The sequence below is a fragment of the Hyperolius riggenbachi genome, chromosome 11 (genome assembly GCF_040937935.1).
Source record: "Hyperolius riggenbachi isolate aHypRig1 chromosome 11, aHypRig1.pri, whole genome shotgun sequence".
In the NCBI taxonomy this organism is placed as follows: domain Eukaryota; kingdom Metazoa; phylum Chordata; class Amphibia; order Anura; family Hyperoliidae; genus Hyperolius; species Hyperolius riggenbachi.
Window position 1 is genome coordinate 183,496,124 of NC_090656.1, and position 27,690 is coordinate 183,523,813.

Sequence of the window (27,690 nt, forward strand, 5' to 3'; positions counted from 1 at the left end):
TAACTTTTACCCAATCCAATAAATATACACTGAATGGGTTTTTTTTTATCAAAGACATGTAGCAGAATAACTTTCGCGCTCAAATGTATAGGAAATTTTACTTTATTTGAAAAATGTCAGCACAGAAAGTTAAAAAAGTCATTTTTTTGACAAAATTCATGTCTTTTTTGATGAATATAATAAAAACTAAAACTCGCAGCAGCAATCAAATAGCACCGAAAGAAAGCTGTATTAGTGACAAGAAAAGGAGGTAGAATTCATTTAGGTGGTAGGTTGTATGACTGAGCAATAAACCGTGAAAGCTGCAGTGGTCCGAATGGAAAAAAAGGCTCTGGTCCTTAAGGGGTTTTATGACTGCAGTCCTTAAGTGGTTAATCCACTGTGCAGAATGGCAATAATAAAGATGTGTATATGCAGTGTGTTCCGATTGCCCTCCCCAGCACATAGTTCAGGGGGTGGAACAGACTCTTCCAGGATTTTATCTGGGCTAGATCATCCCGTAGAATTAGCTATAATATAATTGGTAGAGATAAAACAAGAGGTGGGATGTCGGCCCCAGATATTTTATCTTACTATAAGTGTATACATTTAACAAGAATAGTGGATTGGAAAATAGAACACTCTACGAGTTCAGGTAAAAAATTATGGACATGATTTGAAAAAAATGAACTAAATATGGATAGGATATTTGCATGGCATCCTATGTATATTCACAGGTTATGGAGTACATCATCCCACCCCTTAATAAAGCCCACAAAGAGTCCTTTATAACCTAATGAAGGAATGGCTAACTGGGGGTGGTCTTTCCCTCCTGACATCCTTAACCCATTCAGGTTTCGTGGTTTTCACGTGAGAAATGTTCACCTCCCATTCATTAGCCTATAACTTTATCACAATGAACTGATCTATATCTTGTTTTTTCCGCCACCAATTAGGCTTTCTTTGGGGGGTACATTTTGCTAAGAGCCACTTTACTGTAAACGCATTTTAACAGGAAGAATAAGAAAAAAAATGGAAAAATTCATTATTTCTCAGTTTTCAGCCATTATAGTTTTAAAATAATACATGCCTTCATAATTAAAACTCACGTATTGTATTTGCCCATATGTCCCGGTTATTACACCGTTAAAATTATGTCCCAATCACAATGTATGGCGACAATATTTTATTTGGAAATAAAGGTGCATTTTTTCCATTTTGCATCTATCACTATTAACAAGTTTAAAATAAAAAAAAAAATATAGAAATATTTCATCTTTACATTGATATTTAAAAAGTTTAGACCCTTAGGTAAATATTTACATGTTTTTTTTTTTTTTACTGTAATGGTTTTTTTTTTTTATAGTAAACATTTTATTTGGGTAGTTTTGGGAGGGTGGGAGGTAAACAATAGATTTATAATGTAAATGTGTGTTCATTTTAATTTATTTTTATTTTCAGTTGTAGTATTACTTTTTGGCCACAAGATGGTGGCCATGAGTTTGTTTACATGACGTCACTCTAAGCGTAACACACGCTTAGAGTGGCGCATCAAGGAGGGAACGGCCAGAAAAGGCGCAGCTTCAGAGAGAAGCTGTCGCTTTTTCAGCGGGGGAGAGGAATCAGTGATCGGGCACCATAGCCCGATACATTGATTCCCTGGCTACCGAATCCGCGGCTGGGAGTGCGCATGCACGCGCGCGATCGGCCGCGGGAGCGCGCATGGTTCCTGGACGTAGTTTCTAGGTCCAGGAACCAAAATAGGTTAAGAGATAATCCAGGTTTTCCACCCGCATCCTCAGCATTGTGGTTCTCCAAGAATGGTGTAAATATTGATAACCGTTTAGTACATATTTATGGAAACAAAGCCCTGGGGATTACTGGTATGATGGGGGGACAAGGAAAGAATACACCCTGGTGGCTTACCCAAATAAAAAGTTATATGAACAAAAATACACCTATTAGGAGTGATTTGAATCTATTTGAGAAACTTCTCCTACTTAATAATAGACCACCTAAAATAATGTCACTATTATACGACTTCTTAAAAACCACTGACCAATGTGATCTCCCTCCGTACTGTAAAAAATGAGAGACTATCATAAATACACCCCTGGGTGAGAAATGGCCAGCTATTTGGTCTGCTATATGGGATAGCCCGGACTCAGATTTACAGTGGATGCAGTATAAAGTGGTATCTAGATGGTATCTAACGCCCGAAAGGGCAAAAAAATGTAATCCAAGGATGGGGTCCACATGCTGGCGATGCGGGTTGACTGGGGGATCAGAAGTTCATATGTGGTGGAGCTGCCCGTCTGTCACTCCCCTGTGGAATGAATTTATCGAATTTGGTAAACAACGGGTACACACCAACTTTAATATATCCAAAATTAATGCGATTTTTGGTATAACAGAACAGGAGGAGACTAAGGAAGGCACTTTTTTGATAACAGTGGGTACCCTATATATCCGGAAAATAATAGCTAAAAACTGGAAGAGTCCGGGCCGCCTCCTTTTTTTCGAATGGTTTAGGGGAATGGAAAACTTATACGAAAGATCAAATACCCCGACATCAGAAATTACTTCAAACCAATATAAATTTATAAGAGAAATCTGGGGTAACCTAAGGGGTTACTCCCCCCTTGCGGTCATATAGGCGAGACCATCAAGTACTGGTTAGGGAGGAGGGAGACTGGCGATTAGCCGAAATACCGAGACAAAATGGCATAAGGAACCATTGTGACTGTAGCCTAATATAACCTAGCCTACTTGGGGTATGAATGTGAAGTATGGTTGGATTATGAATATTGGGTGTATGGGGTTGTATGGGGAGAGGGGTGGTGGTATAAGGGGAGGTGTGGGTTAATCATTCACTAATTTTTGTAATGGTACTGTGTTATATCCTTGTTTCTTTTTTCTCAAACAATGATGCAAACAGTACCTGACATACAGTGGAGGAAATAATTATTTGACCCCTCGCTGATTTTGTAAGTTTGTCCAATGACAAAGAAATGAAGTGTCAGAACAGTATCATTTCAATGGTAGGTTTATTTTAACAGTGGCAGATAGCACATCAAAAGGAAAATCGAAAAAATAACCTTAAATAAAAGATAGCAACTGATTTGCATTTCATTGAGTGAAATAGTTTTTGAACCCCTACCAACCATTAAAAGTTCTGGCTCCCACAGAGTGGTTAGACACTTCTACTCAATTAGTCACCCTCATTAACCTCCTTATCGGTAACCCCGTGTGTGACACGGGGTAAGCCGCCGGAGGGTGCCGCTCAGGCCCTGCTGGGCCGATTTACATAATATTTTTTTTGCTGGACGCAGCTAGCACTTTGCTAGCTGCGCCAGCACCCCGATCGTCGCCGCCGCGCGCCCGATCGCCGCTATCCGGTGCGGCGCGCAGCCCCCCCCCAGACCCCGAGCGCTGCCTGGCCAATCAGTGCAAGGCAGCGCCGAGGGGTGGATCGGGACTCCCAATGACGTCCCGACGTCGGTGACGTCATCCCGCCCCGTCGCCATGGCGACGGGGGAAGCCCTCCAGGAAATCCCGTTCTTTGAACGGGATTTCCTGATCGGAGATCACCAAAGGCGATCGAAGAGGGCGGGGGGATGCCGCTGAGCAGCGGCTATCATGTAGCGAGCCCTCGGCTCGCTACAACTTAAAAAAAAACTGCTGCGCTTCCCCCTGGCGGTATTTTTCATACCGCCAAGGGGGTTAAGGACACCTGTCTTAACTAGTCACCTGTATAAAAAGACACCTGTCCACAGAATCAATCAATCAAGCAGACTCCAAACTCTCCAACATGGGAAAGACCAAAGAGCTGTCCAAGGATGTCAGAGACAAAATTGTAGACCTGCACAAGGCTGGAATGGGCTACAAAACCATTAGCAAGAAGCTGGGAGAGAAGGTGACAACTGTTGGTGCGATTGTTCGAAAATGGAAGGAACACAAAATGACCATCAATCGACCTCGCTCTGGGGCTCCACGCAAGATCTCACCTCGTGGGGTGTCAATGATTCTGAGAAAGGTGAAAAAGCATCCTAGAACTACACGGGAGGAGTTAGTGAATGACCTCAAATTAGCAGGGACCACAGTCACTAAGAAAACCATTGGAAACACATTACACCGCAATGGATTAAAATCCTGCAGGGCTCGCAAGGTCCCCCTGCTCAAGAAGGCACATGTGCAGGCCCGTCTGAAGTTTGCCAATGAACACCTGAATGATTCTGTGAGTGACTGGGAGAAGGTGCTGTGGTCTGATGAGACCAAAATAGAGCTCTTTGGCATTAACTCAACTCGCTGTGTTTGGAGGAAGAAAAATGCTGCCTATGACCCCCAAAACACCGTCCCCACCGTCAAGCATGGGGGGGGTGGAAACATTTTGCTTTGGGGGTGTTTTTCAGCTAAGGGCACAGGACAACTTAATCGCATTAACGGGAAAATGGACGGAGCCATGTATCGTGAAATCCTGAACGACAACCTCCATCCCTCTGCCAGGAAACTGAAAATGGGTCGTGGATGGGTGTTCCAGCACGACAATGACCCAAAACATACAGCAAAGGCAACAAAGGAGTGGCTCAAGAAGAAGCACATTAAGGTCATGGAGTGGCCTAGTCAGTCTCCGGACCTTAATCCAATAGAAAACCTATGGAGGGATCTCAAGCTCAGAGTTGCACAGAGACAGCCTCAAAATCTTAGGGATTTAGAGATGATCTGCAAAGAGGAGTGGACCAACATTCCTCCTAAAATGTGTGCAAATGTGGTCATCAATTACAAGAAACGTTTGACCTCTGTGCTTGCAAACAAGGGTTTTTCCACTAAGTATTAAGTCTTTTATTGTTAGAGGGTTCAAAAACTTATTTCACTCAATGAAATGCAAATCAGTTGCTATCTTTTATTTAAGGTTATTTTTTCGATTTTCCTTTTGATGTGCTATCTGCCACTGTTAAAATAAACCTACCATTGAAATGATACTGTTCTGAGACTTTTCATTTCTCTGTCATTGGACAAACTTACAAAATCAGTAAGGGGTCAAATAATTATTTCCTCCACTGTAAGGCTTTTGCCTTAAGACAATCAGGATATAACTCGGTGGGGAAAGCTGAGTTTGAGCAAAAAAATAGAAAAGGAGAAAAAAAAAAAAAAAAAAAAAAAGTTCAGCTGATTTTTGCCTCAAAGTGTCCACTAGTGCTCAAGAAACCAGAACCACTAGCCCTCTCCACTTTAACAAAAACACACACACACACACCACACACACGTATCAAATGAGAGAGCAACGGTGCCTCCAAATCTTTTATTTGTGCTGCTGCGGATTCTAGTAAGATGATTTCTGGAACTCTGTGTCCCTTTGCTGATCCTCCCAGTATGGCTAGAATGCCACGCTGGCAAGCTGTGAAACAGCAGTCATCTGCTGTTGTGATATTTGGGAGATTATCAGGCTCACAGGATACTGTATTTTTAACTGGGATATGTGAGGGTGCAGGGGAGAACGGTATCTAAATGCTTACTTTTTTGTGGTTGGACTTGGAGGAATATCTTCTTTCAATCACACTATGTAACTATCAGCACAGTACTTTATTTATAACTCACAAGGCTTAGCAGCAGCAAATAAAATACACACCCACAGAAATGAAATATAATGCTTCTTTTCCAGACACATATAGATAGAACACCCACGCTTTCATGGAAAGTACAGATGTGCTGATACTGGCGAGCTGCCACGCTGGATCGCTATCACTAATTCTATAATTAAAAAAAAAAAAAAAAGTCAGGACTGACAGATCACGGCACAACAGGCATAATCTGTCTAAAATAGTACTGAAAGGTGTGCCATGGTCTGGGACTTATGAAAATTCAAGTGCATGGACCCAAAATGCCTGATCATGCTGCTCCTCATACGTTGTCTGATATGTATACTGAATCCAGAAATAGCTCAGCAGTAACTGTGATCCAATGTATTAATTTTAACAATTCAGCAGCCAATTTAATTCGAGGCTTGTGAGTGCTCCAGGCCAAATTATTTTAGCATCACCTACATATCACTGCTTCTTATCAGTACTGCTGTAATGTGTATTGATGGCTACCGGTCACTAGGGGGCAGTGTGAGATAGAGAACTTTTGATTTCAGTTTCTATATTTTCTGCCAGTAGAGAGAGATCAAAGAATTCCAAAAATTTACAGCATGACTAGTTCTGCCAACTGAGGTCAAAAGCAGTGCACTTATCTCAAATGCCATAACTCTACTGAAGCTGCTAATGGGTTAATAGACATGTAGTCTCAATCAGAAACATACCACAGGCCTCTGACATGCTTCTGTAAGCACTTGTATATGCTGACTTTCCCCACTATAAAAACACAAATACAAAATGCGCAGGGTGTGTATGTATGTAAATAAACTTGTACAACAAGAGGAGAGAGATGAGAGGAGACCGGCACTGCAATGGACTTATTTATTCCATGCTGTAAAAGGTGCATACAAAGAGTCACATACTCAGTGCAAAATAGTAAACATACCAGGTGGATGAAGCAATGTGGGTGACGGTGGGTGCTGGGCACTGTGGGCCTGACGGCCGTTTCGCGCTGACGTGCGCTTCAAACATATTTGACAAACATATTGGCAATTTTTGTGTCTGTTTGGAGGAGGCAAGTCCACCACTGCCTCCTCACATTTTAAACTTTTTAGATACTTTTATCCTTACAGCATACTGCATTTAAACGGTGCTCGCATCAAAATCCTGGTAGCCGTACGTGGCATGCTAGAGGGATTTGGATGAGACTCGCAAAACAGCTGCTTTAGCATTATGTCTCGCAAGACATGCTGTGTACAATGGAAACAGGCCCTAAAGGCGCACATTAACAATATAACATCTCGAACAATCTGTTGATCCAATCAGCGATTGATAGTAATCATTCGGGCACAAAAACGTGGACCAAAAATACAATCCGATTCAATCAACAGGATCGTTCTAGATTGGCGGAACAAATTGTTCATCGGCATAGCTAACGCTGCCTTACCCGATGAATCAAATGGTCGACAGTTGGGACACTGTACTGTTAATGGGCACCTTTAGTGATGTCGTCGAATAAGTCTACTGTTCTACTGTCTACTGAAATTTGGACCCAGGATGAAGCTAAAAAATGTCTCACACTGCTCCTGCAAAAGTCTTGGCGGCGTAGATTACTATTCCCCCTCCAGAGCGAACACGGTTAATCCAGCGCAGGAGATTTGGGCACAGCCAGCGCTACAGTCAGCCGTAATAGGAATTACGGCTATAGCAGTGCACATGGAGTAACTTCGGTGCCATCAGAAGACGGAGCTGAAGTTACTTTTAAAAACACAATAATTCGGCTTTCAGCAATTGCTGGAAGCAGAATTATTTCATTCCCCACCATCCATGGCGGCCTGGAGGGGGAATAGTATTTAACACGGCCAGGATTTAACAGCAGGATTAGCTGTATACCGGCTGTATCCTGCGCCGATACCTCTCGTACGCCTCCAGGCCACCATGGACTTGGGGGAAAGATGCAATTTGGCTGGAAGCTGCATTACACTGTTTTTATAGTAATTTGGGCTCGGTCTTATGACGGCACCCAAATTACTGTCTGAGCGCCACTGTAGCTGCAATTCACATTACAGCCTATTGGTGCACCCAAATTTCCTGCGCCATTTATGTCTGTCTCGTGTTTATCCTGCCTTCCACACTGGCCAGCTATTGCAGAGTGACATATCTGTATTGCGCTCTCTACCCCCAGTGTGTGCATGTGACAGTGATTGTTTGTGCATCTTTAGGGCCCTTTTCCACTGACTTAAAAAAGCGGATCACAGCTCCACCAGCGCTGTGGAGTCGGGATAAAAATCATCCGACTCCTCCGTTTATGAAACCCTCGACTTCAAGTACCCAAAATGGCTCTGACTCCTTGACTCCGACTCCTTAGTCTAATACTTACCAGAGCTGTGGATTTGGTACAAAAATCATCCGACTCCCGGCTCCTCAGTTTATGAAACCACCGACTGACTCTAGGCACCCAAAATTGTCCCGACTCCTAACTCCACAGCCCTGAAAAGCCCCCCGATAACATGTAAATTGCGCTGATCATTTTCCACTAGCATAATTTGTTTTTCCCAAATTGCTGGCCTGTGCGATTCTCAATGCGATCTGTTCCCAATGGCTACATAGTAAATGCGGCTAGTAGAATTTGCAGGTTGTGCGATTGCGCTTTTTAGGGGTAAAGGGCCCTTAAAACCACTGTAGTTTAAATAACTGCTCTCCCTGATGGTTTTCACAATATGTTATGCACTTTTGGCAGTGCATAGAGAACTAGGAGAAGAGGCTATTCTATCGTAAAGCATTCAGGAGTGCGAGTTTCCAGCCAGCTTACTCACAAGGGTACATTCTGTCATGGCTGCTGGCCAAGGCTTTGGCCTGCAGCAGCCACAGACATGCATCCACGTACTAATGCTGGGAATACACGATGCGTTTTTGCGTTCGTTTTTGCCGTCGTTTTCGCTTTCGATCGATTCTACTCTCGATTCACTGCTCGATTCCCCTCTCGATTCCTTATCTTTTCTTATCAATTACATTCACTTGAATGAGGAGAATCGAAACGAAAGTAGAATCGACCAGATCCAACAGGTTGGAATTTATCTATCGAACCCATCTATCTAAAGTAAAAACTTAACGTGTATTCCCAGCATTACACACCCATAACTTCTAACATACGATAGCACACAATCCCCATAAATGTCCTGTGTGACAATCCCATAGTAGAGAACAGATGGACTGGTTGCAATGATGGCTGGACAGTTTACACAATTCAGTACTGTTCAGCCCTGCTGCCCAAACTAAAAAGAGCATAAAAATCCAACCATGCTTCAGTAATAAGCAGCTCGGGAAAACAGCCAACTGAGATCATATCTTCACGATTCTGCCGGAGGATACAAGAGCAGCACCCAGCATTGCTGACATTCTCTCACATGGCCAGTACTAAACAGCACAGTTCAGTAATGAATGGCAGCCCCACTACAGGCAGCAATTTCTGATATGGAGGCAGTAATCACCCCCAGTATTTATGTATCTCCAGTAAGGCCTCGTTCACACCATACGGGTCGCCATGCGCATTTCAGCAGTGCGTATGTGGACGACACACAGGAACATCAGACATGCATAGATAGCCCTGTCTTATGTTTATTTATTTATTTGTTGTATTTATAAAGCGCCAATATATTACGCAGCGCTGGACATTAATTTAGGTTACAGACAATATTTAGGGGTGACAAACAGCAATATGACAATACAGGAATACAAGAAAACCAGATCACACAGCACAGTATGAGTACAAGGTAATGCTTAGTCAGTCACTGGATGGGAGCATGGAGATTAGGCAAGTTATGTTCACTCAAATGCATAGCATGGGTGCACAGTAATAGAGGTGCATGATCAGGTAGGACACAAAAGGAGTGAGGACCCTGCCCAAAGGCTTACAATCTAGAGGGAGAGGTAGGGACACGAGAGGTAGGGGACCAGAGTTCGGCTGTGGGTTTAGAGCAATTGTGAGGGGTGGTAGGCAAGAGTGAAAAGGTGAGTTTTGAGGGCCTTCTTGAAGGTGTTGAAGGAGGGGGCTGCCCTAATGGGTGGAGGTAGGGAGTTCCATAGTGTCGGAGCGGCTCTTGAGAAGTCTTGGAGGCGTGCATGGGACTGGGTAATGCGGGGGACGGTCAGGCGAAGTTCATTGGAGGAGCGTTCACACTCTACATGCACTGCTGGATGAATTTTTGGCAAATCGCAACGCTGACTCACTGTACTGAATGGCATCAGCGGCATAATGCAGATGGCGTGCAATTGCGTGTGTTGCATTCCGAATGCACGGCCATCTGCTTTTTCTAATGTAAAAAAGGCCTAAATGTGACCAAAAGTAGGCGGCTCCACATGTGGAATATTTGGTGAGCCAAAGTTTTAGTGCCCCTTTTTTGGTATCACCAAGAATAGGTGATACATGTTTGTACTTGCTTGTTGAAAAACTAATAAAGATTGATTTGTAAAAAAAAAAAAAATATAAAAAAAAAATATCAGTGCCCCATTTATGTGGCGAATCCTGGGCTCTCCATTGTTAGTTATAGTTTTCTTGTGTCTTCAAAGGATGTCTCAGATTTCTAGTGTTCATGAATTGTAATCCAGCACTGGCATTCCTAAAGCCTTCCAGCTCCCTCCATCCCTAGTGTGTTCAAATTTTGTTGTGCCCCCTTATACTCCCCAACCACCACTTGTAGTGCTTAAAGAGACTCCGTAACAAAAATTGCATCCTGTTTTTTATCATCCTACAAGTTCCAAAAGCTATTCTAATGTGTTCTGGCTTACTGCAGCACTTTGTACTATCACAGTCTCTGTAATAAATCAACTTATCTATCTCTTGTCAGACTTGTCAGCCTGTGTCTGGAAGGCTGCCAAGTTCTTCAGTGTTGTGGTTCTGCTATGAACTCCGCCTTCCACGCCCCTCTATGCACACTGCATGTGTGTTATTTAGGATTAGAGCAGCTTCTCTCTTCTCTCTTATCTTTTACAAGCTGGATAAATCGTCCTCTGAGCTGGCTGGGCTTTCACATAGTGAGGAATTACAGACAAGGGCAAAGCTGTTTGCAGGAAGAAAAGAGCAGCCTGAAACTTCAGTGCATGAGAGATGCAGGGGGAAAGAAACACACAAATGATCTCTTGAGATTCAAAAGGAAGGGTGTATACAGCCTGCTTGTGTATGGATGTATTTTCTATGTGTGGACATACTGTACATCAACCTACTTCCTGTTTTGGTGGCCATTTTGTTTGTTTATAAACAAACTTTTAAAAACTGTTTTTAACCACTTTTAATGCGGCGGGGAGCGGTGAAATTGTGACAGAGGGTAATAGGAGATGTCCCCTAACGCACTGGTATGTTTACTTTTGTGCGATTTTAACAATACAGATTCTCTTTAAAGCAGTGGTCCTCAAACTAAGGCCCGTGGGCCGAATGTGGCCCCCTGAGGCTTTTTTATCGGCCCCCACATGAAAAATGTATTACTTATAGATGTGCTCAGCTACATCTTTAAATATTGGTGGTCCGCATATAGAGTAGAAGTTCTGGCACCACCCATCCACATGGAAGCGCAAAAAAAACCAAAAAAAAAAAAAAACCCCGTAATTTGCTGGTTTCCAATCAAATTCCACATCAAGTGACACTGCTGTCCAATTGGACTGCAGGTTGTCACATGGGTATGCTTCACTGTCTGGCCCACAAACACTTTTACTGCATTTTATGTATATTCCGGCCCCGCCAGCAGTCTGAAGTATGTTGACCGGCCCTCGACCCAAAACGTTTGGGGACCCCTGGCTTAAAGGATACATGAGCAAAAAAAATAATAAAAAAGCTAATCTACTTATCTGGGGCTTCCTTCAGCCCTCTGTTTAGCGAGTCGCATCTACTGTGATGCGCAGAAGCCACTGACCTGGCAGGATCAGCGGCCGCTACAGAGGTGACCCCAGAAGTGTGGCTACCAGTGGAGCTGTGAGGAGGGACAAATAGACTTTAACTGGCCATACACTTAGCGATCTTCACATTATTTTCAGCAGATTTGCCCGCACTAATCAAGTTTGCTAAAAAAAAAAAAAAAAAAAAAAAAAAAAAAAAAAAAAAAAAAAATCGATGGCCCCAACCTGCTGGTTCAATCGCTCATTAGATTGATTTTGATCGGTGGCAAATGGCCATAGCATCACACTGCACTGAACAATGCAATGCCGCAGTTTGATACATTTGAAAAGGATTTAATGGTGAAATCTATTCAAAATCTGTGCCCAATGTGTGCAGGGCTGTGGAGTCGGAGTCGGAGTCGTGCAATTTTGGGTGCCTGGAGTCGGAGTCGGGAAAAAATGCACCGACTCCGACTCCTAATGAATTTGTAACAGTAATTAAAATAGAAAATATGATAAAATGTTCTATTTCTCAGATAATAGTCATTAAAAATAATGTATATATACAGTAATAGCTGTGCTTAGTCCTCAAAAATGAAATAAACCAATCAAAATTAGTTACTTGCGCTGCTTCAATAAAGCAGTCCCCGTATTTTTAAGGTCAGATATACATATCTGATTGTGACTGTATATATGATGTGTACACAGGAATCTCTTATATATACTAAATAACATCTATGCTGTAAGAATAAAGCCTGATGTGTAGCTGTGTCACTAATAGAGATGGTCAATGAGATGGAAATAATTCTGCATTGATGCTGATATATGCAAATGTATGCACTCCCTTTGCTGATGAAATCAAATAATTTGATATGTTGTTAAAATTTGGTTTGGTGACTACAAATTAAAGGGTACCTGAGACGGATGAAAAGTAAAGTTTTATACATACCTAGGGCTTCCTCTAGCCCCCTTCAGGCTAATCAGTCCCTCGCTGTCCTCCACCACCCGGATCTTCTGCTATGAGTCCTGGTAATTTAGCCAGTCAGCGCTGTCCGGCCGCATGCCGCTCCCACAGCCAGGAGCGTTCTGCACCTGCGCAATAGTGCTGCAATAGTGCTGCACAGGTGCAGTAAGCTCCTGGCGGCGGAGTGTGTGCATGCGCACTACGCACGACTGGCTCAAGTATCTGGACTCATAGCAGAAGATCCAGGTGGTGGAGGAGGACAACGAGGGACTGATTATCCTGAAGGCGGCTGGAGGAAGCCCCAGGTATGTATAAAACTTTAATTTCATCTGTCTCAGGTTTACTTTGTTACACAGTAGTACTATACTCTACATATGCACTCCCCACAGAGCTGCAGGGAATCCACTGAGAATGCTGAGCACATTGAACATTGTTGTCTGTTTACAATCTCCTCATTCCCCTGCAGAATACCTGCACATCTTTCTTACACGTACCCACACTTACATTGCCTAGGGTCTGATAGATGTTCTTTGTTCCGGTTTGTACCTTTTACAAGTACTCTTACCAAGGACTAGTTTTAGTCTAAAGGGAATAAATATAGTAGTCTACATATCCTTCTCACTTCAGCTGTCTTGTAAAATTCCTAAACTTTGGCAGTTAAGAGACGAATTTCATGTTACATACTTTTAATCAACAAAATTGTAATATGCAAATTAGAGGAGTCGAGGAGTCGGTGGAATCCTAAACTGAGGAGTCGGAGTCGGTGGATTTTTGGACCGACTCCACAGCCCTGAATGTGTGGAAGGATTCGATCCCTCTCTGATCAGATTGGATCTGATGGTCAAATCTGGTGACTATCTATAAGGGTGCCCATACCTCGCTCGACAGTGCAGCCGGATCGACCGCCCAATTTGATAATTTTAGCAAATGGGAAAAGACTCAGCGCTGCAACATGGCCACCCAATCAATCTTTCGATCGATTTCTGGCTTAAAATAAATAAATAAATAAGTCCATTGGGTCAATCAGGAATGGCGGAAAAAGAAGTCAGAGGGGGTCGTTTGAGTAAGCAGTGGTAACGGCGATCAATACGGCAGCGACCGACAACCGCAGCCTGTGTCCCACGAGTGTAAAGCATGTGCCCCTCTACTGTTCTCAGTGTTAATTTTCACTTCTCTGCCGGTGCAATTCCTGGTCTCCTATGGATGACATCACAGCGAGTGTCTGTTATTACACGCCGCATCACTGAACACCAGAGGATGCCAGGAGTCGTGCCGGTGAAGAGGTGAGACTTTAATACTGAAAACAGTGTGGGGGAGGGCAGCCGGCAAGGCTGGTTCACACGAACAGCAGGTGGCGTTGGGGCGGCTGGAAGCCACTTCGTCCTGTGACATCTTGTTCGGGGGCAGTGGTACGGCGATCATCGGCTTCCAGTCATGATCAGTGTTTCTCGTCCCGGCTAGGGGACATGAAGCCGCAGTGGCTAGGCGACCCTGGACATCACATGCGGCTTCTAGGGCTGGCAGAAATGACGCGTTAAATCGGGATCGGAATGCCACATTTGTGCAATTGCCAGTAACCACGCATTGCTAATTGCTCCACTTTCACTTGAATTATTATTATCGATTTATAAAGCGCCAACATATTCCGTGGCACTGTAAAAAGTAAGAAACAAACATGGGGTACATAATAATACAGACAATTATGTACACCAATATACAAGATACATAATTAGTGACAAAATACAAAGAATGATACAAAATATAGAATTGGTAATAACAGTGATAAAAGTTGAATGGGACAGTTTAGCCAACGAGTCCCGAACGATTGGCGGAAAACACCATCAAGCGTTCATGTGAACCAGCCCTTAACCTCGGGGGTCAGCCTGGCACCAGGAATCTTTCCAATCTATTGGAAATCGATGTGCAGTTTCTGGCCAGACAATAGACCCCTCCCTGATTAGATTCGATAGGGAAGGAATGTATCTATCCTGTGAGTGGTTATCTGTGGCCACCTTATATCACCAATACTCAACTCCTCTCCAACAACAATGTAACAACCCACATCTCATGCAGGAGGCACACATGGAACTTACCCAGCAGCACCGGTGGCCCCGGAGTACAGGCGTGTTCCCCACAGGATGGTAAGCTGCAAGTCAATGGTATCCATATCCACAGATACACAATAAGGCTCGATAACCTACACCCAGCAGGCATGTCTACATAGGCATAATGTCATGAGAGAACACCACCGCAGCGGAGATATGACGGAGAAACTCAACTACCAGCTCCGCTCTGCTGCTGGCATTCACCCTAGTTGCGCAACGTGACGCTTTTTGTCCCTAGCAGTCTTCCGTCTCAGCTTCTCCGACTGACCGGGGACTCAGACCAGAGTAATAGAGCGTTCCGTTCAGCATAATATCTGAATCCAAGCAGTGTGCGACTAGTAACGCCTGGGAAGACTTTGGAACGCTGCGGGTCACGAGTTGTTTGGTTTGCTCGGCATAATAATGTGCCTGTGCTCTGCAATGTACACATTCAACAGCTGACTTATAACTGCTGACTAGAGGCAGCTACTTGAACTTTGGTATCATAATCAGTTCCTTGCTGTTTGCGCAGATGCTAAGGAGGCTGATAAGCTCATGAAGTGCCTGCAGGTGAACATTAAGTTTAAATAAGGATAAAAGGTACATAAGGATATAATTATGTTACAGGACATATGGAGGAGGCAGTCATCACCCCCAGTCATTATTTAGTACAAATTGTACACATCATAAATACTTTTATTGTATTATGCTAATGATTTTTCAGTATGAACCTGTAGATATGACTCAAATTTTTGGAGCAAGGAGAAAGAGACACTAAGACCTGAACCTAACACACCCCAGTTTTACATGTGGTGTGCCTCTTTCCTCCCCTATACAGTTCCCTGGAGTCTCATGGCCCACCTGTAATCCCTATACAGTTCCCTGGAGTCTCATGGCCCACCTGTAATCCCTATACAGTTCCCTGGTATCTCATGGCCCACCTGTAATCCCTATACAGTTCCCTGGAGTCTCATGGCCCACCTGTAATCCCTATACAGTTCCCTGGTGTCTCATGGCCCACCTGTAATCCCTATACAGTTTCTTGGAGTCTCATGGCCCACCTGTAATCCCTATACAGTTCCCTGGTGTCTCATGGCCCACCTGTAATCCCTATACAGTTCCCTGGTGTCTCATGGCCCACCTGTAATCCCTATACAGTTCCCTGGTGTCTCATGGCCCACCTGTGATCCCTATACAGTTCCCTGGAGTCTCATGGCCCACCTGTAATCCCTATACAGTTCCCTGGAGTCTCATGGCCCACCTGTAATCCCTATTCAGTTCCCTGGTGTCTCATGGCCCACCTGTAATCCCTATACCGCTCCCTGGAGTCTCATGGCCCACCTGTAATCCCTATACAGTTCCCTGGTGTCTCATGGCCCACCTGTGATCCCTATACAGTTCCCTGGTGTCTCATGGCCCACCTGTAATCGCTATATAGTTCCCTGGTGTCTCATGGCCCACCTGTAATCCCTATACAGTTCCCTGGAGTCTCATGGCCCACCTGTAATCCATATACAGTTCCCTGGTGTCTCATGGCCCACCTGTAATCCCTATACAGTTCCCTGGAGTCTAGTGGTCAACTCCCCTCCCTTATACAGTTTTCTGGTGTCTAGTGACACTTCCTCCCCTATACTGGTGTCCGGTAGTACTCCCTCCTTTTCTCATAGTTTCCCTGGTGTTTAATGGTCCCCCCCCCCCTTCTTCATATAGCTTTTCCTGATGTTTAGTAGTATAATGTTCCCTGGTGTCTAGTGTTTTCCCCCTCCCACCACCATATAGCTTCCCTGGTGTCTAATGCCTCCACCCCTCGCCAATATGGTTTCCCTGGTGTCTAGTGCATCCCTTCTCCTTCCCACCCCCATATAGTTTCCCTGGTATTTAATGGCACTCTCCCCAATATAGATTCCCTGTTGTCTGGGAGGAGGTGAGATAAATATGGCTATTGCTGCATCAATTCTCTGCTACATATATAGGGGCAGGAGGACATTCGGACATCTGGAAGGGGAACACAGGACCTTACCTAATTATCTGGGATAGTCGCACCCAAATTGGTAGGTATAGTATATGACACTGACAAGATGCAATGTGGTAAGAAAGATCTTAACTAGAAAGATGACCGGAACAAAAGATTTTCATTTAAAAAATCAGGAAACAATTAACTTTTTTTCCTCAGGGCTTATTCACAGTGCGATGTTGTGTTGTAATGCAACGTTAAAGTCGCAATGCAGCATTACAACGCAACGCAAAAAAAAGGTGGTAACGCACATTAATGCTGCGTTACCATGGTATACAGTAGATACAGTGGAGCATACAGGCACTGAAAAGTATACCTCTCTGTATCTGTTTAACGTCTGCGTTTAGAGGTAACGCACTGCAAGCCATGAGTTACCATAATGCAACATTTACAACGCGACAGTAACGTCGCACTGTGAATGTTGTATAGGCTTAACATTACAGTGCGTTAACCTGCGTTATAATGACTTTATAACGCAGAACAATAACTACCCACTGTGAATGCGACCTTAAGTTTTCTGAAAGAAGAATGGTTTTTAGCACCAGGCAATACTGGAATTCCACATTCATATCTTGACCATGACACTATCTGTGATAGAATCTTCTGGACACTCCGGATTTTCCCCACATTCCAGAAACATCTGATACCGAGTTAGGCGCACTTGAAGGATTGTTTAGCTTCCTCGCTATTGGCCATGAGCACCGTCAAATGGCAGTGTTTGTACCATCATGCATGTGTTTATTTTACACGTGGTGGTGTCCCCCAACAGCAAAAAAAATTAATAAATGTGACGTGTAGCACCTGATCACTTAGATGGGACTCCATGTGGGGGCACTTTTCCATTGCTTGTGCAGAGCACTAGCAAGCACCCAGCCGTTGCAATGAAGCAGCTGACAGGTGTAATCACTGCCTTTAGTCTCCCATGGAATTAGTTCCACCCAAATATGACCGAAAGTTCCTATCATCATGTAGTAAGTGTACATCTGGGAGTATTTGGGCTGGGTTTATGGGATGCTATTTGAACCTGTACTCAATCTAGTACAGTACATTTTAGGATTAAAAAGTGATAACTTGAGAATAAATAACCCTGAATGAGTATATTTGTTAAGTAAAATCAGGAAAAAGAAACTTTGAAAATAATTTCTAGACAAATAGGCAACTGCCATCTTTCATAAGGTGGAACATGCTGTAATTATGTTGAGAAACTTTGCTTTAGACTATGGTAGGATAGTGGACTAGGGCTTCAATTCACTAAGATGCGTTCAGTAAAAAATAAAGGGTCAGTAAAATACTGCATTCTGTGGTATAGACTTTCCCCCCCCCCACCAGATTCACTAAGATTTTCACGCTGCTGCTCCCCACCACTCTTCTCACACTTACATAGTTACATTGTTATTTGGGTTGAAAAAAGACATACGTCCATTGAGTTCAACCAGAGAACAAAGTACAACTCCAACACCAGCCTACTCCCTCACATATCCCTGTTGATCCAGAGGAAGGCGAAAAACCCTTACAAGGCATGGTCCAATTAGCCCCAAAAAGGGAAAAAAATTCCTTCCTGACTCCAGATGGCAATCAGATAAAATCCCTGGATCAACATCATTAGGCATTACCTAGTAATTGTAGCCATGGATGTCTTTCAACGCAAGGAAAGCATCTAAGTCCCCTTTAAATGCAGGTATAGAGTTTGCCATAACTACTTCCTGTGGCAATGCATTCCACATCTTAATCACTCTTACTGTAAAGAACCCTTTCCTAAATAAATGGCTAAAACGTTTTTCCTCCATGCGCAGATCATGTCCTCTAGTCCTTTGAGAAAGCCTAGGGACAAAAAGCTCATCCGCCAAGCTTTTATATTGCCCTCTGATGTATTTATACATGTTAATTAGATCCCCTCTAAGGCGTCTTTTCTCTAGACTAAATAAACCCAGTTTATCTAACCTTTCTTGGTAAGCGAGACCTTCCATCCCACGTATCAATTTTGTTGCACGTCTCTGCACCTGCTCTAAGACTGCAATATCTTTTTTGTAATGTGGTGCCCAGAACTGAATTACATATTGCAGATGTGGCCTTACTAGAGAGTTAAACAGGGGCAATATTATGCTAGCATCTCCAGTTTTTATTTCCCTTTTAATGCATCCAAATTACTCCAATTCACTACTGTCTGCTTGACATATAAACTTTATTACAAAAGGTTATTACAGAACACCCTAACCCCATTAAAAAGAGCATATACTGCAGTGACTTGCCTAAGCTAATACACAGCCGGCTGTGCCACACACTACAGTCCACACTGCATACCAGCAATCATGCATACATGACAGTTAATGTGCTCCCGGGAGTCTCGATGTACTGTTAGGAACTAACAAACTGTACTCAATGATCTCCAGATGTAACTTTTCTTGCATGCATGGGCTGTTTATTAGGTGATACATTGAGTTACCATGTCCCTTATAAAGCAGGCTGGATTAGTTGCATCATAGACGTTTGCATTCAGCGCTGTTGGTTAGTGGCACAAGCATCTGATACACATTGCATGTCACGGGTTGCCGCTGAGGGCTCTCACCACCTCCTGCGCATTTCCTCGCTCAGTTTGGACCTGTTACACAGTCCTATGTTTGTGTGTCCAGCGTCTCAGTTTAGCCACACCGCGCCGTTACTCCTTCCGTAGTATCTCAGTGTCGCACCGCCCGGGACCCGGATGTGACGTCACCGCTCTGCTCTCTGCATCACTAGTATCGGCCGCCCACCGGCCTTCATCATCTGACGAAGGCCGGTGGGCGGCCAATACTAGTGATGCAGAGAGCAGAGCGGTGACATCACATCCGGGTCCTGGACGGTGCGACACTGAGATACTACGGAAGGAGTCCCCGCGGGGCAGGCTGTTAATACGCAAGACGCTAACGGCGCGGTGTGGCTAAACTGAGACGCTGGACACACAAACATAGGACTGTGTAACAGGTCCAAACTGAGCGAGGAAATGCGCAGGAGGTGGTGAGAGCCCTCAGCGGCAACCCGTGACATGCAATGTGTATCAGATGCTTGTGCCACTAACCAACAGCGCTGAATGCAAACGTCTATGATGCAACTAATCCAGCCTGCTTTATAAGGGACATGGTAGCTCAATGGCACACTCAATGTCCTCCCCTTGTAGTACATACTGAATAAAAATTGAAGAGAGTTGGCTCTTGGGTGCATGAAAAATTACAAAAACTTTATTAATGAAATCACACAACACTATCATATAGAACACTATCATATAGCAAAATCTAGAAAAAATCTAAAAATAGATAAAAAATCCCTCCGGTGAAACACTTCCTAGTGAGAATTAATGAGGCTGCAGTCCTCAATAATAACCCCCACAAAAAAAGGAGTCCAACTTTAAGATAGACAGGCCAAATACAGTGCAGCAATAATCAGAACGGTGTATGTAACAAGTTCCAGATCCATAGATATGAATGATGTCATCCAATTATTGTATGGCTTTATACTTGGAAATTTCAGCTCTGTGATATTAGTAGGCCAAGCATTGATGATCCTGAAATCCTGGTTAATAGAGTGTAAACACAAGCATTTCTATGTTCCAAGGTTCCCCCAATCGCAGGGAGCGCATCAACAGGTATGAATTTGCTGTGCAGTCAGCCATGCAAGTCCTGGATGTGAAGCATGGCAAAGGAATAACATCACAGTTGAATCACAGACATGTATCAAAGACAGTTCATGCATGTATCAGCAAGCCATGACAGGTGCAGTGTAGACATAACATATTAGAGTCCAGGATATCCCCCAATCGCAGGGAAGCAAAAAAGCAGATGATGTGATATGCAATAAGCCAGGCAGATGTTAATGCAGAGCATGATAAATGGATGAATGCTTAGTGGATCAATGTCCATTCAAACATGGGTCAGCAGTCCATAGTTACCATCTTAGTATCCGAATGGTGATACTGCACTGAGGTCCGGTGGCTCCTGTAGGTGTACTCCAGAAGGATTAAAGATGGATTAGGGGCTGTCAGGAAGGCCTGACATGTTTCGCCGCCTCTCGCGGCTTTTTCAAAGGCGGACAGCCGTACATATCAAAATGCACGCCATAATGGCGTCTATATCTGCCGCCGCGTGTGTCAAAGACCCGCCCACCCCCGCCCACGCACCCGCCCACGTCCACCAATGAGCCAAGGGACGCGCCGAGCGACGACACGTCGCAAGGCACGCCCCCCAGCACAGAGCGAGGACGCGCAGGACCCACCCGCTGACACGCAAATGCGTATCAAACGCCGACCAGGAAGCGCACAGCGCGACCCGGGAGGCATACAGAGGGTGGGGCCCAGAGCGGGGCGAGGGCGGGGAGAGGCGGGACAGAGACCTCAAACGCAGCCAAACATACATAAACCAAAATCACTGTATTGACAGGTTGACCAATGGTCACGCAAAACCATATATCATGTGTTAGAACTACTCAACTAAATAGATCCGACCTGTAAAAATAAGCACATATCTAGCTGTATAACACAGGAGCCTCAAACAGCCCCTGTATGAACTACAGCAGTGCCAACAACAAAAAATCATAATATGTAAAGTCAGGGCGGGAGGAGCAACGGTCCACAGGAACAATATTAGTGATATAGCACACTAGGGCCAATCACTGGGGGGCCCAAAGTGTGCCTTTAAGCCCTTCATGCTGCAGTGGGGAAAGAACTCAAAAAGTGCCGACAAACAGGAGCGGACAGAGACTGCCCAAATAAAGACAGGGGGAAGCAGCACCTCAGAGCTGAAAATAAACCAGCCTAGTCTGATAAAAACACCCGATAATTAATACTATCATTCAAACCCTTAGGTTCAGTTGCCTTTAGATTGAAAATCCATCTGGATTCAAGTTGTAACAGTTTTTTGTCTATATCACCCCCCCTTGGGTGGGCGTGTACACGATCCAGACCCACAAAGGTGATAAAGCTAGGATTACCCCTATGCTCAAGATGTACATGTCTGGCAATAGGAGACTTAAAGTTGCAGGTAGTGACGTCACCAACATGGTCCTTTATTCTTTCTTTAAAAGCTCTTGCTGTCTTGCCAATGTAGAAGCTTCCACATCTGCAATACAGAAGATAAATCACACCTACTGTGTTGCAGTTCACAAAATGTTGCAACCACCAATTACGGCCATTTGGTAGCACCACCGACCTGCCAACTGAGAGGAAGCGACAATATACACATCCCCCACATGTGTAAGTCCCGGTTACCGTACAATGTTTGCCCGACCCACCCCTGCCCCAAAAATGGCTAGAGGTGAGCATATTCCTTAGTGTTTGGCTACGTCTATAGGTGACTTGTGGGGTGGAGGATACAAACCCCCCAAGATTCCTATCGGATGTCAGGATGTGCCAGTGCCGGCGGAGAATTCCCTCCACCTCCTTCCTCTGCTCGTTGTATCGCGTAATCAAGCGTGTTATACTGTTGGTATCAGTTTCTTTAGTCTTTTTGATCAACAAATCGGAGCGATTGGCTTCCTTAGCACGCTTATATGCCTTTTTGAGCCATCTATCCTTATAGCCGCGCTCCCTAAATCGAGAGCGTAATAATTTGGCTTCTTTTTCAAAAATTTGATCATCAGTACAGTTCCGACGCAGCCTCAAATATTGCCCCGTTGGTATTCCTTGTATCGTGTGTATTGGATGGGCACTATTAGCATGCAAATATGAATTCGATGCCGTTGGTTTGCGGAACAGTTGTGTGGAAAGGAATCCCTCCGCACTGGCCTCAATCCTCACATCCAAGAAAGAAATGGAGTGTGGGTCGCATTCCATAGTAAACTTTAAATTCCAATCATTCTGATTTAGAGTCAATATAAACTCATCCAATAGAGTCTTACCACCTGTCCAGAACATGACCACGTCGTCGATGTACCTGTGTCACGAAACAATGTGGCACAGGTACTCGACGAGGGCGTCATCCCCGAACAGGTGTCGCTCCCAATCCCCCAAGTACAGGTTGGCAAGCGACGGGGCACATGTCGTCCCCATCGCCGCTCCCTGCACCTGGAGGTAATGGGTGTCGTCAAACATAAAGACATTATTCTGTAAAATGAAGGATAATAGGTCCAGAAGAAACTGATTATGTGGGAACTCATTGATCTCCATCTCTGACAAAAATTTGCCCACTGATTCAACTCCCCTTCGTTGCGGGATGCTGGAATAGAGGGCCTCCACATCCAGGGTCACCAGAAGTGCTCCCACCGGCAACTGCAACCCCTCTAAAATGCCCAAGAGGTGCAGTGTGTCTCGCACATAGGAAGGCAGCCGGTGAACATGGGGTTGTAAATGTTTGTCTACATATACGCTAACCTTCTCAGTTAGAGAACCATTGCCCGATACAATGGGTCGACCCGGAGGCTTTGACAGGTTTTTGTGTATCTTAGGTAAAGCGTAGAAGGTTGGCACCACCGGGTGCTCCACCTTTAAAGTGGACCCCACTTCAGCTGTAATGATCCCTTTCCCTATGGCATCATCAATGATGTCAAACAGTGCCCGCTGGTTACTGATGACCCTGGATGCGGAGACCCTCCGGTACCATTCCCTGTTGCTTAAAATTCTCTGACACATATAAACATACTGTTCCGTATTCATAACCACCACGTTCCCTCCTTTGTCCGAGGGCTTGATTACAATATCTTTCTTCACACGTAACTCGGAAACAGCCGAGATTTCACTTTCTGAAAGATTGGTGGCCTGACTTTTTTCAATCCATAATTTCTGGATATCTTTTTCTACTAGAGAGATAAATGTGTGTACACTCGGACACAGAGTGGATGGGGGGAACGTGGTGGACCTGGGACGGAACTGCCTGTTAATTCGTTCACTCGCCATATTACTAGGTGCAGAAAAACCAAAAAGGTCCTCATCCTCTGTTGCAACATTTTCCTCACTTAATTTGACCAGGTCCATCAGGGCACGATAATCACGATTGGACCAATCCTTCCAATCGTTGATTGCTCCTCCTAATGGGGACTCACTTTTCTTTTTGTGAAGTGTTTTCAAAGTAAGTTTCCTCCCAAAAAGGTGTAAATCTTTGACAAATTCAAAACGATCTAAATTACTAGTGGGACAGAAGCCAAGGCCCTTCGCCAGAAGGTCATTAACACCCTGTGATAGATCATGACCTGATATGTTCACAACTTGTAAATTAGCATGGTTGTTATGCTGGGTCGTGTGTTGAGGGGTCGTGGACTTTAGATGGTCGGTTCCTCGTCCTCCCCTAAAAAAACCGCAGAGGAGGACTGAGAGTCCGAACCACCACATGCTCCTAAAACAGATTCACTAATTTCTTCCTGGGAATCACTGGCACTAGTTGTAAGATATTTATTAATGGGACCAGTTTTGGATTTGCTTTTATCTATAATCCTATCTTTATCTTTCTTTTTTTCTTTCTCTTTCTCTTTCTTGCTGTTCCTAGGTTTAATTGATTTAGAGATAATTATTACGCTCTCGATTTAGGGAGCGCGGCTATAAGGATAGATGGCTCAAAAAGGCATATAAGCGTGCTAAGGAAGCCAATCGCTCCGATTTGTTGATCAAAAAGACTAAAGAAACTGATACCAACAGTATAACACGCTTGATTACGCGATACAACGAGCAGAGGAAGGAGGTGGAGGGAATTCTCCGCCGGCACTGGCACATCCTGACATCCGATAGGAATCTTGGGGGGTTTGTATCCTCCACCCCACAAGTCACCTATAGACGTAGCCAAACACTAAGGAATATGCTCACCTCTAGCCATTTTTGGGGCAGGGGTGGGTCGGGCAAACATTGTACGGTAACCGGGACTTACACATGTGGGGGATGTGTATATTGTCGCTTCCTCTCAGTTGGCAGGTCGGTGGTGCTACCAAATGGCCGTAATTGGTGGTTGCAACATTTTGTGAACTGCAACACAGTAGGTGTGATTTATCTTCTGTATTGCAGATGTGGAAGCTTCTACATTGGCAAGACAGCAAGAGCTTTTAAAGAAAGAATAAAGGACCATGTTGGTGACGTCACTACCTGCAACTTTAAGTCTCCTATTGCCAGACATGTACATCTTGAGCATAGGGGTAATCCTAGCTTTATCACCTTTGTGGGTCTGGATCGTGTACACGCCCACCCAAGGGGGGGTGATATAGACAAAAAACTGTTACAACTTGAATCCAGATGGATTTTCAATCTAAAGGCAACTGAACCTAAGGGTTTGAATGATAGTATTAATTATCGGGTGTTTTTATCAGACTAGGCTGGTTTATTTTCAGCTCTGAGGTGCTGCTTCCCCCTGTCTTTATTTGGGCAGTCTCTGTCCGCTCCTGTTTGTCGGCACTTTTTGAGTTCTTTCCCCACTGCAGCATGAAGGGCTTAAAGGCACACTTTGGGCCCCCCAGTGATTGGCCCTAGTGTGCTATATCACTAATATTGTTCCTGTGGACCGTTGCTCCTCCCGCCCTGACTTTACATATTATGATTTTTTGTTGTTGGCACTGCTGTAGTTCATACAGGGGCTGTTTGAGGCTCCTGTGTTATACAGCTAGATATGTGCTTATTTTTACAGGTCGGATCTATTTAGTTGAGTAGTTCTAACACATGATATATGGTTTTGCGTGACCATTGGTCAACCTGTCAATACAGTGATTTTGGTTTATGTATGTTTGGCTGCGTTTGAGGTCTCTGTCCCGCCTCTCCCCGCCCTCGCCCCGCTCTGGGCCCCACCCTCTGTATGCCTCCCGGGTCGCGCTGTGCGCTTCCTGGTCGGCGTTTGATACGCATTTGCGTGTCAGCGGGTGGGTCCTGCGCGTCCTCGCTCTGTGCTGGGGGGCGTGCCTTGCGACGTGTCGTCGCTCGGCGCGTCCCTTGGCTCATTGGTGGACGTGGGCGGGTGCGTGGGCGGGGGTGGGCGGGTCTTTGACACACGCGGCGGCAGATATAGACGCCATTATGGCGTGCATTTTGATATGTACGGCTGTCCGCCTTTGAAAAAGCCGCGAGAGGCGGCGAAACATGTCAGGCCTTCCTGACAGCCCCTAATCCATCTTTAATCCTTCTGGAGTACACCTACAGGAGCCACCGGACCTCAGTGCAGTATCACCATTCGGATACTAAGATGGTAACTATGGACTGCTGACCCATGTTTGAATGGACATTGATCCACTAAGCATTCATCCATTTATCATGCTCTGCATTAACATCTGCCTGGCTTATTGCATATCACATCATCTGCTTTTTTGCTTCCCTGCGATTGGGGGATATCCTGGACTCTAATATGTTATGTCTACACTGCACCTGTCATGGCTTGCTGATACATGCATGAACTGTCTTTGATACATGTCTGTGATTCAACTGTGATGTTATTCCTTTGCCATGCTTCACATCCAGGACTTGCATGGCTGACTGCACAGCAAATTCATACCTGTTGATGCGCTCCCTGCGATTGGGGGAACCTTGGAACATAGAAATGCTTGTGTTTACACTCTATTAACCAGGATTTCAGGATCATCAATGCTTGGCCTACTAATATCACAGAGCTGAAATTTCCAAGTATAAAGCCATACAATAATTGGATGACATCATTCATATCTATGGATCTGGAACTTGTTACATACACCGTTCTGATTATTGCTGCACTGTATTTGGCCTGTCTATCTTAAAGTTGGACTCCTTTTTTTGTGGGGGTTATTATTGAGGACTGCAGCCTCATTAATTCTCACTAGGAAGTGTTTCACCGGAGGGATTTTTTATCTATTTTTAGATTTTTTCTAGATTTTGCTATATGATAGTGTTCTATATGATAGTGTTGTGTGATTTCATTAATAAAGTTTTTGTAATTTTTCATGCACCCAAGAGCCAACTCTCTTCAATTTTTATTCAGTATTTTCACTTCGTTGGCAGGAGGCATGAGATTTGATATTACTATTCATTGTGGTTTGTCTTTATATCATTTATTGTCCTGACCATCCCTCTCCCAAAAATATTTGAGCTACCCTTGTAGTACATTATCCCAGTTCACCAGACTTAGTGCCTGCCTGAGTTGATCGAACTTTGCTTTTCTAAAATTCATAGTTATAGTGGTCCCGCTGCCCCGCGGTCTATCAGTCACCAGATCAAACGTTATTGTGTTGTGATCAAACTATTTCCTAAATGTTCTTGAACCTGCACATTTGATACATTATCTGGTCTATTAGAAATGATCAGATCCAGTTACGCATTTCCCCTAGTTGGTTCCGTTACCATTTGAGTCAAGTAATTGTCCTGTAGTGCTACCAGAAATCTGCATCTTTTACCAGAATGGGCAGCCTCAATACCCCAGTCAATGTCTGGAAAGTTGAAGTCACCCATAACTATGACCTCATTTTTACTTGCAGCTTTTTCAATCTGCTGTAGTAAATGCAGTTCTGCAGCTTCAGGACTATGTGGTGGCCTGTAGCATACCCCAATAAGCAATTGGCAAACTTTATTCCCACCATGAATATTTACCCAAACGGACTCCACATCTTCACAATCTCATCGTTCAGGACAGCTGTAAAAAAAATTCTTAACAACCTCTACCCCTTTTTTCCCTGTTCTATCTTTCCTAAACACATTGTATCCCTCTAAATTCACTATCCAGTCATGGCTTTCATCCATCCATGTCTCGGTTATTCCTACAACGTCATAGCCTTTGTCAATCAGAATTAACTCTAGTTCGTCTATTTTATTTGTGAGGCTCCTAGCATTGGTTACCATGCACTGTATATATTTACACCACATTTACCAATTTTGTTTACATGAAATGGGCTACTTGAAGTTTTACTATATAATAAAATGGTAGTTCCCAGCAGGTTAATATCTGCATGCCAGGGAGCAAAGTGGTCAGGAGAGCCTGGCATAGGTGAACCGGACATTGTGAGAGTGTAAGGATATCCTGCACTTTAGCAGTACCGAGTGATAGGTCCAATGGAGGTGTGATAATATATTGGGGTGATGATGATATGTACGGTAATATGCAGGACATCGAAGCCATATTATATCTTGTGGAAGCCATATCGTTTCATTTTTCATCTGCTGTGTATCTTTCAGAGGGGTATGTAGGCCAATCTGGCTTCCTGGAGTAAATGTAAATTACCTCTGCATTCAATGGCCAGCAGGAGAAGCTACCATTGTCTGCTTCCAATTAGTAAAGAGGTAAATAGATAATGAGCCCCTCTTTTGTCCTG

The 27,690-nt window shown here is 44.2% G+C and overlaps 1 protein-coding gene across 1 annotated transcript in view; it reads right to left on the minus strand.

Moving 5' to 3' along the window:
* PLA2G15 (phospholipase A2 group XV) overlaps positions 1-14,769 on the minus strand; it is a 56,815-nt gene extending 42,046 nt beyond the window's left edge. The window contains exon 1 of the mRNA XM_068261423.1: positions 14,481-14,769. Within this exon, the coding sequence (XP_068117524.1) occupies positions 14,481-14,601 (121 nt within the window). The 5' untranslated portion in view covers positions 14,602-14,769. The remainder of the gene's footprint in view (positions 1-14,480) is intronic.
* Between the last annotated feature and the right edge of the window lie 12,921 nt (positions 14,770-27,690).